The following is a 9,519-nucleotide window of genomic DNA, read 5'->3' as shown; positions in this document are numbered from 1 at the left end:
AAAGAATTACTTGCCCCCGCACAGTCAATTTATTAATTGACGGATGATGCATGGGTTTTTGCTGCTGCATCATTCAATGAGCATGTCGTCCAGCATGCTCCTGGCATGTGCATGTTCATTATGAGATGCAAATGGTTTGACTGTTGTATTCCAAAATGTGGCAAGGCTATTGTGGACTTAGGTTCATTTTTGATTGATGATCCTGAGAACATGTGAGAAATATCCTTTGGAGGGGTTGAGAGATTTTTGGTGAAGCGAAACCTTTTTAATTCCTCTGTCGAGCATGTTCTGTTTCCACTTTCAGCACTTCAGAAGGGAATTCTGTCGCTGCGGTGTCTGCTGCCCTATTACATGTGTTTCTCCTCTTTTTGGATGGGTGGTTTTATAGACACCGGTCAGCAGCTTGTCCTCTCCTCGCCCGAGGCAGGGGCTCGCTTTCATGGTCTCTCTGGACATCAAGTTCTCCCCCAGCCCGGCCCTCCAGCCTTGGGCCCGCAGCCTGAGCTGCTTGTAGGGAAGCCAGGCGGGACTCCGTATTTCTGGGAGTGTCGCTCTGGTGGGGTGCCCACTTTCCCCATCCATGGGCCTGCTGCAGGTCAGTAAAGTCCAGCAGGTAGTGGGTGGGGCGGATGCATGATGCGGGACCACCGTAACAGTTGTCCTGGCGCTGCTAGACTTAATTCCCGCTAAGAAACCGACTTTTACAAATCACTCGAAAGGAGCCTGGGGATAGGCAATGGCAGAGTCAATCGTGTTAAACATTTCCAAAGGCATTTTTTTTAATATATATTTTTATATATATATATATATATATATATATATATATATATATATATATATTTTTTTTTTGTTACGAGCCCCATAAATGAGGCTCATGAGGTCACGTGACTAGAAATGTATGTGTTTTATTCAATGACATGTTCCCCATGATGTATGAGTGAGACAATGTGGGGCCGTATTTATAGTTTGTATTGTCCAAAGAATGCTCAGGAAGTTTGTGTGTCTAATGCTCACCCACGTGGATCATTAGCGGCAACACTTTCAATGACCTACATATTAATCTACAAGTGAACAAAATGAACAACCCACCCCCCACCCCTCCAAATTTAGAGGGAGTTTCCAAACTTGTCACTGGTACTGTACATACACACGTATGTACATACATATTCTACATGCCAGACATACTGTAGATATATACTACATACATACTTCATATGTACATGTGGCTAAAAAGTGAAGCATGGAGAGTCTCTGTCACTGATTTTCCCAACAGCCTCTCACTTTACAGTTCTCATTTACTTGCCCATTTCCTCTCCTTATATTATTTTAATAAAACTACGTTGACCAGGGCAATCTGCTTATTTTTTGACAATCCTTCATTTTTTTTGTGGTACATTAAAAAAAAAAAAAAAAAAGTATACTGTATGTGGTGACCCAAAACGTTTCCTCGTCAGAATACTAGGCATTGTGGGTTTTCTGATGCAGCATGTTGGTAAGTGTGTGAGGCTGGCCAGGTGTGCGGGTGAGAATCGCCAACCGTAAATTCTTTGCACTTGTCCTGTTCAGTTGAGTTTTGGCCATATTACTACGTGTGCGGCGGGCCTTGCTTTTCAAAACATTTGGAATAGCTAAGGCAGTTTAATGCCTCATTTTTTGAAAGTAAACTTCTGTCCTGTTTACATACTGTACACATTTTGACAACAGGGAGTCCCCCGGAGACTTACTTTTACATTTTCCGACAAAGGAAAACAAAAAAAAAGCCTGTATCTTTTTTTTTTCTTCCTGTGGAAGTTGATTCTGCGATAAAAATAGCAGAAAAAATATTGTAAACCAGGAGTTGGGAACAAAAGAAACAAAAACCTGAATATGTTTTGAATGTAATGATCATTTGTCAATACAACTGTAAAATCGTGTATTAAAATCGGAGGCTTTATTTGATCATATGCCCCTAGCTTTAGCCTTAGTAAATAAAATGCATGCTGGAACCAACGGAACAAAAATTGAAGCCTCGGTGGAAACTTTACAGGTTCCACTTGACCAGATATTTGTTTTCGCTCAAGGATTGTGGTTTATGAGGCAGTTCTCCTAATATACCGCCCCCCCTCGCCCCCTCCTTCAATCTCTTCTCATCCCATTTCCTTTCTCTCTTAGACGGGCAGGAAAACGATGGGAAATGTCCTCATCTAGACTCGGAAGAATCGGATCCTTCATTTGGTGAACTGTCCAACTGTGAGGAAATGAAATCACCACACAAATCAGACAGGCCCGAGCTGGAGATTCCCTCGCTGGCCTGCAACGGAACCTCCGCGGGGGCCCTGGGCTCTCCGGAAGGCCCCAAAGCCAAGACGGACCCCGAGAAGAAATTCAACTGCGGCATCTGCGGTCAGGCCTTCCGCACCAAGTCCTACCTCAGGAAACACCAGCACAGAGTACACAAAACCACCAGGGCCCAAGCGGGGTCCGCGTCGGGTTTGAGCGAGCTGGCCCCCTTTTCGCCTCAGCAGAGCATGTCCCTGCTGGAGTCGTTCGGCTTCCAGATAGTCCAGTCGGCCTTCGCCTCTTCGCTGGTGGACGCCGACGCGGGTCAGAGCGGGGTGGACTTTGGGGGGAAGTGACACCCCCCCGCGCGCTCGGTTTCTGATGCTCTCATCCAGGCCCACCGAAGTTGCTCCGTGTTTGACAATAACTTTGCCTCAAGACTACTTCTCTTGCTTACTGTGTATATTTTTGCCAGACTGCCATATGATTCCTACTTTTTCTACTTTTTCAGAGGATGGAAAGCGCATATACGGTGACATGAAGGTGACCTCTCCTTTGTATCGTTCGATGAGAAACTTTCAGTTGCTTTGATGGTTCATTGACCTTTCTTAGCTGCACGTGTTTCTGGACGTGACGAATCAATAGATGCTCGCTCTTTCGCCTTAAGAGCAACGGGCGACGCTTTAGTTGCGTATTTATGTTGCTCTGTTTTCCGTGACGCGTGGGGAGCGAATCAATAGATGCTCGCTCTTTCGCCTTAAGAGCAGCGGGCGACGCTTTAGTTGCGTATTTATGTTGCTGTTTTCCGTGACGTGTGGGGAGGGGAGAGGGGTTTCAATCAGTGGCGGATTCAAGAATTGGAATCCGTTCAATGCAAGCTAACACATCCTCGTTCGCGTTTGCTTTTTTGTCACAAAAAGAAAGTCAAGCACCGACAGAAGACGAAAGTTAAAAGGCACTTTTTTTTGTTTGCGTTTGACATTTGCGTTTCAATCGGAACTTTTGTCCAAACAGATCAAGAATGAGGTTGTAGAAGAAGAACATTGTGTTTCTTGTTAATAGCTGAACAGGCCATGGGCTCTTACGACAGCGGCGAGTCAGTCATCAGCGCGCAAAAAAAAAAAAAAAAAAAGAAAAATATGGAAAAAAAACAAACACCCCATGAGCCATCAGCAATTATGTTCCCCAAGCAACGTTCCCGAAATCTTTTGTGTTCCATCCTTGCGTGTTCACTGAACGGGGAGGGGCCGGGGTGGGGGGACCAAGGTCAGGTAGATTATCGTTGATATATTTTATTAAATGTAGATTCTATTTTATTAACTTATTTATGCCCATTGCTTTTGGGTGGCGTTTTGTTTCTTTGCGTTGCGTAAATGTTTTGATTTGACAATTTTGAAACTCGTGTAAAGTTACGTTTTCAGGAGATATAGTGCGAGTGTTAGTACGTGCGCGTTAACGGTTTGTGATCGGGCAGCATCCGGACCAATCCCAAACAAGTGAGCTGTCTTCTTCTGCGTCTTTGCATCCGAAACATTCCTCTGAAACTCGAGTGAGAGGTTTCTGCTGTATCGTCCGACGGAAGCTTGCCGAAGAAACACGACGGGAAGGAGGAACAATTTCCTCATCCGACAAGGCGCATCGTTTCGAGTCAGATTTCGGGTTTTCTCTTCGTCTGCATCGACCAACGTGTTTGTCTCACCAAGTGAAGTGCGCGTGTTCCGTCTCCTACTTTGTGTGTTTGTTTTGTTTTGATTAGAGAGTGACTGTGTTTCTATATTATTTATGATTATCTAGTGAATTGTAACAAGTGTATATACCATCCATATGCACATTCTATAAATATATATAAATATCGAAGCAACCAATGAGGTTTGTTACTGGTGGACCTGTACATAAGCAAAGATTGTTTTGATTTTGCCCATTGTCCCGTTGTTGTGCTCGAAGCTTGTTAAGTTATGTTGCGTTCCATCTTTGGCTGAGTGTCAATCAACTAAGTGCGAGGTCAATGGTTGCCCGCACTGCGCTTTTTATTTGTTCTTTTGTTGTGATCCGTTCTGCCACAAAAGGCGCGTGTTGTTATTTGAAAGACAAAAGTGAATTCGCTTCACTCCCATTGGTACTTCATTGTAAAAGATGTTTTGGTTTTTCCCTTTCGCCCCCGAAACGTTTGGCTTTCTTCGTTCAGTCTGTTGCAAAGTGCCTTCCACTTACTGATTGTGCACGGCAGTGGATTTAAAGGTTGTCTTTCGGTGAATTGTACCGTGACATACATTGGAACTTTTTTTTTTTTTTTTTTAATTAAACACAGAAAATGTACAGTATCTCAACGTGGTATTCCTATATCGTCATATGAAACAAAACACACATACAAAAAAAAAAAGCTTTTAAAACATGTGCGCTACATGTTTTGTTATAACGTCTTTGGACATATTTCAGTATAAGCAGCATACTTTTCTACTATATAAATCTTTGTTTTTGTACTCTGTTATTGAGTCTCTCTCGTTGGCAGAGAGACGAGGATCCAATAAATTTCAATGGAAAAGCCCTTGACAGCTGCACTGTTATTGCTTTCTCCTTCTATAATCCCACAGTGGACCATTATAACGCCGAACCGTTTGACTGATTGATTCATTATATGATTTAGTTTGTCTACAACACGTTACAGGAGCTTCACACGTTGGGTGCCACGGATCTCACTCGCTACATACGTTAAATAATAAACGGTTACAGATCACACAACATCACACCATGGATATGTTGCAAACAAGCAAGCTACACACATTTTATACTTGAAAGGGTTTTAGAATGCACTTTGTACAAAACCAATTGATGCAAAGCTATTTTGATTTTTTTGGGTGGTAGGGGGAATCTCTCTCACTCTATTTTTTTTTTTTTTGGATGTTTTCCCCTGTGATTCTGCAGGTGGTCTCCGTAGACCATTTCTCTTCTGTCCTACAAACCCCTTTCCAATGAAGTTGGGATGTTGTGTTAAATATAAATAATAACAAAATTCCATTATTTGAAAATCTTGTTCAAACTTTATTCAATTGAATGCACTACAAAGACATTTAATGTTCAAGTCGAGTCACATTTATTTATATAGCCCTTAATTACAAACAAGGTGGTCGACTGGTTAGCATGTCAGCCTCTCAGTGCAGAGGTGCGTGGTTGGATTCCGCCCTATGGCCTTCTTGTTGGAGTTTGCATGTTCTCCCCGTGCCTCTTCACTATTTGCTCAAAACAATAAAGTTTGTCAGTTTGAACATGAAATATCTTGACTCTGTGGTGTATTCAATTAAAAATATGTTGGACATGATTTGCAAATCATTATACTGTATTCGGTTTTTATTTACAAACCCAATTCCAATGGAGTTGGGACATGGTGTTAAACCGATCACACCGGTGGACGAGAGGGTAGTCTCTCTCTTCCTTCGGGTGGGGGGGTGACGGGTCCTGACTGTAGTTTGTACCTATTTACCAAACAGCAGTTCAGAGTACCCACCCTTTTTGGAGTCCTTGGAGGGTGTGCTGGAGAGCGCTCCCTCTGGGGACTCCCTCGTTCTGCTGGGGGACTTCCAATTCTCAGGTAGGCAATGACAGTGGGACCTGGAAGGGCGTGATTGGGAGGAACGCCACCCACCCCCGATCAGAACTCAAATGGTGTTTTGTTGTTGGACTTCTGCGCTCGGCACAGATTGTCCATAACGAGCATCATGAATAAAAATAAGGGTTTCCATATGTGGACTTGGCACCAGGACACCCACGGCCGCAGTTCGATGATTGACTTTGTGGTCGTATCATCGGATTTGCAACCGCATGTTTAGACACTAGGGTAAAAAGGAGGGGCAGATCTGTGAAGTAAACCCCACCTGGTGGTCAATTTGCTCCGTTGATGGGGGGGGGGCAAGATGCTGATCCGACCTGGCAGACCCAAACGTATTGTGAGGGTTTGTTGGAGTTTCAACTCTCACCTCCGACAGAGCTTTTCTCATGTCCGGATTTGCAACCGCATGTTTAGACACTAGGGTAAACATGCGGGGGGGGGGCGGCATTGAGTCCAAGTGGACCATGTTGCACGGCTCTTATTGTTGAGGCGGCCGATCGGAGTTGTGGCCATAAGGTAGTCGGTGCATAGTAATGTGGCAGCAACTCCCGAAGTCACTGGTGGACACCGGCACTGAGGGATGCCATCAAGCTGAAGAAGCTCCTTGTATTTCTTTACTGTGTATTTCAATATCTTTTACACTTTTGTTTGCAAATGCTTTTATATGTTGTACTTTAAATGATGTCAATTTTCTTGTGTACGAAACGCACTGTATTAATAAAGCCGCCTTGCTTTGCCTCGCCTATGTCGAGGGAAATTAAAATTACGAATGAAACATGTTTTGGTGTTTTGCTCTCAATACATAGTTTGCATTAAAATTTGGTGGCAAGTTCAGTTTCCCTGTTCTTGTAATTAAGTTTGTTGAAGTCCTCCATAATCTCCAACATGGTCTTTCCTTTGGTCTCTGGCACCAAAAAGATCATGAAGGCTCCACTGACGATGCAATAGATCACGAAAATCAGGAAGCAGTACTGGCCCATTCCATTCTACGTGGACACAATCACACACACACACACACACACACACACACACACACACACACACACACACGCAAATATAAGGTTGGATTAGGATCGACACAGAGGTGTGGCATGTCTCACCACGACGTAGCTGAAACACATGCCCACGAGGAACATGCTGAGCCAGCCAATAGTCCCGCTGACGACAAAGGCAGCGGGACGCCATGCTTGGAGGAAGAGGTCAGCAGGAAGGGCGAAAGCCACTCCAGCTGAAAAAAAAAAGAGATATGCACTGAAAAAAATTGTGTATTGAATTTAATCAATTTTATTTTTGAAGTAGACTATACATCTACTTTGAAAAATATATTATCTGGATCCAGATGATTTTATTGTGTCCAACTACCTGCCAAAAATAAAATAAATAAATAAATAAAAACACTATTTTTTTGGTGTACTACCATACTCCCATGCATTAAAACAGGGAAATTGTAATACAGGGCGCTTAGAAAGCCTGTGCACTTTCATTTATTTTCTTAACAACGCATTTATCAGTAGAAATGTTTGAAAACAATTATCGGCTTTGCGGAAGACATTTTCTCGCTTTTTCTATGGATAAAATGTTTGGTTCATTTGTCTTTGAGTAATTTAGCAAAACATAAGCGCGAGCCGGCTAGCTAACGTCATGTTGACATCTCGCTATCCATTTCACTGTCGAAGGAGCACCATTTTGACAATTTTAATCCAAGCAACAGAAAAGTCACTTCATTAGGCAGTCACTCGACGATCATGTTAAGTTTTTCTGAATTTCTATTAATATCTATTTTTCAAAACAATAAGAGTAGAAAAGGAGTTCTGTTTCTCTAAAAAACAATCAACCTCATATAACATCTTGTTTTCAACTGACCCTTCACACATTGAAACAATAGCGCAGGAGAAGAACTTTTAAATCATCATTGAAGACATTTTTTTGTTTTCTCAATCACTCCACCTGCGTCAAATCACATAAAAGGGTTTGTTCCGAGGTGGTGCCTTCTATGTTTCTGGCACCCAAAAATATGTCTGATGTTGTGTTTGAAAAAAAAAAATCTATCATACTCATTGTACGTCACATACATACGTTCAATTCAAAAATAAAATGTGTTTTTTTTTTGTTCACCAGAACTCACAGGGTCCAAGTCCATAAATGCAGATGACGCAAAAAATCAGACCAATGTTCATGTATGGGATCCATCAATTCAGATCCTGCAAAAAAAAAAAAAAAAAAAAAGGCCAATTATTTAGTTCAAAATTAAGTCAATGCGGATAGTTTCGTGTTTAATGATCAAGGTCAAAGCAGCAGAAGTGGGTACCTTGATGCACAGCATGATCGTAAGAAGAGACATGGCGACAGCCATCATTAAATAACCATAGCCCATCAACTTCTTTCGGCCAGCACGGTCGATTAAGAAGGACTGAAACACAAACAGGAGGGAGACTTTAAAAAAAAAAAAAAAAGCTCTGTACAAAACATGCTGTAAACCATCCGTAAATCATGACATCAATAGGTGGTAGGATGTATACAGTACTGCGTACTCTATATCGGTTTCATTTGATCAAACGAGTTTTCAAATTACATTTTCAAACTCTACATACTCAATAAATTGTCCTGAATTTGCATAAGATATTACAAACGATGAAGCTTTTTTTTGCTGTTTTCTCTTCTCTGCTTTTTTTTTTTACATCATGTGGACACAATTTCGTTCTATTTGCCCCTCCAATGTCTCTCTCTAATTACCTTTGATATGGATTTTTTTAAAATTTAATTATTTTAATCGGATAATGCACATTAATTAACACTAGTACATTTTTGAAACAACTTCACTGATCACTGACTGCTTACTATTAATGACTGGTTAAAAGACATTACATATATTTTGAGTATTTTTATTTTGGTTTTGTTTTGAATGAGCTTTTCAAAATCACAAGTTTGGAGAGAGAGAGAGAGAGAGAGAGAGAGAGAGAGAGAGAGAGAGAGAGAGAGAGAGAGAGATTGTTGGGAACATTGACAAAAACCTGGTCAAATTTCGATGTGATCCTGTGTCAAACTTACACATAGCATGACAGCGATAAACTCCATTGCTCCAATCCCAATAGTCAAGTACTGCCTCAGCTCTTCTGGAGCGCCTGACTCGCTGAAGATGTCAAAGGCGTAGAAATAGAGCTGATAGAGAGGACGGCTGATGAAAAGCAGGATTCAACGCAGCTTAAGGTAGAACTGTCCTCAGGTATAGGTACCGCATTGTAGCCAGAGAACTGGTTGCCAGAACAGGTGAGAACCAGAGTCAGCAGCTGCCATCGGACACAACGACAAGTCAAGATGTCCTTCACCGTCTTGGCCTTCTCCCCTTGAGTGCTCTGTCGCTCCTTCTGCATGTCCTCCAGTTCCATTTTCAAGTCGTCCTCCTGCCACAGCCACTGCAATGCTTTCACATGACGCATGTGCAACTAGTAACTCAGCTACGCTGTCAGAAGCTTTTCAATTTCTGTAGTGGCGCCTTATTGTGACCTGACAATTTTTATCTTTTGGAGGCAAATATTTACCTGAGGGTACTTTCTACATCAGAGATGCCCAAATGTTTCCCCTACCACAGGGGTCCCCAACCGCCGGTCCGCGGACCGGTACCGGTCCGCAGGGCATTTGGTACCGGGCCGCACAGA

At 42.4% G+C, this 9,519-nt stretch overlaps 2 protein-coding genes across 4 annotated transcripts in view; one reads left to right on the top strand and one right to left on the bottom strand.

The window, feature by feature from the left end:
• Positions 1 to 2,985, top strand: part of patz1 (POZ/BTB and AT hook containing zinc finger 1) — an 11,340-nt gene extending 8,355 nt beyond the window's left edge. For 2 of the 3 annotated variants that reach the window (XM_019895772.1, XM_019895773.1), the window contains one exon: positions 2,152 to 2,985. In XM_019895772.1, coding sequence (XP_019751331.1) covers positions 2,152 to 2,615 — 464 coding nt within the window. In that variant the 3' untranslated portion in view covers positions 2,616 to 2,985. Of the gene's footprint in view, positions 1 to 388; positions 596 to 2,151 lie in introns of all 3 variants that reach the window. The other variant, XM_019895774.1, reaches the window with a different exon arrangement.
• A 3,653-nt stretch (positions 2,986 to 6,638) lies between these two features.
• LOC109531484 (solute carrier family 2, facilitated glucose transporter member 5-like) overlaps positions 6,639 to 9,519 on the bottom strand; it is a 7,925-nt gene continuing 5,044 nt past the window's right edge. Inside the window, 6 exon segments of the mRNA XM_019895792.1 lie at positions 6,639 to 6,849; positions 6,964 to 7,091; positions 7,989 to 8,064; positions 8,172 to 8,273; positions 8,912 to 9,022; positions 9,097 to 9,284. Of these exon segments, the coding sequence (XP_019751351.1) occupies positions 6,676 to 6,849; positions 6,964 to 7,091; positions 7,989 to 8,064; positions 8,172 to 8,273; positions 8,912 to 9,022; positions 9,097 to 9,284 (779 nt within the window). The 3' untranslated portion in view covers positions 6,639 to 6,675.

Source organism: Hippocampus comes, unplaced genomic scaffold (genome assembly GCF_001891065.2).
Source record: "Hippocampus comes isolate QL1 unplaced genomic scaffold, H_comes_QL1_v1.1 scaffold420, whole genome shotgun sequence".
Classification (NCBI taxonomy): domain Eukaryota; kingdom Metazoa; phylum Chordata; class Actinopteri; order Syngnathiformes; family Syngnathidae; genus Hippocampus; species Hippocampus comes.
This window is presented reverse-complemented; position numbering and strand designations above follow the sequence as displayed.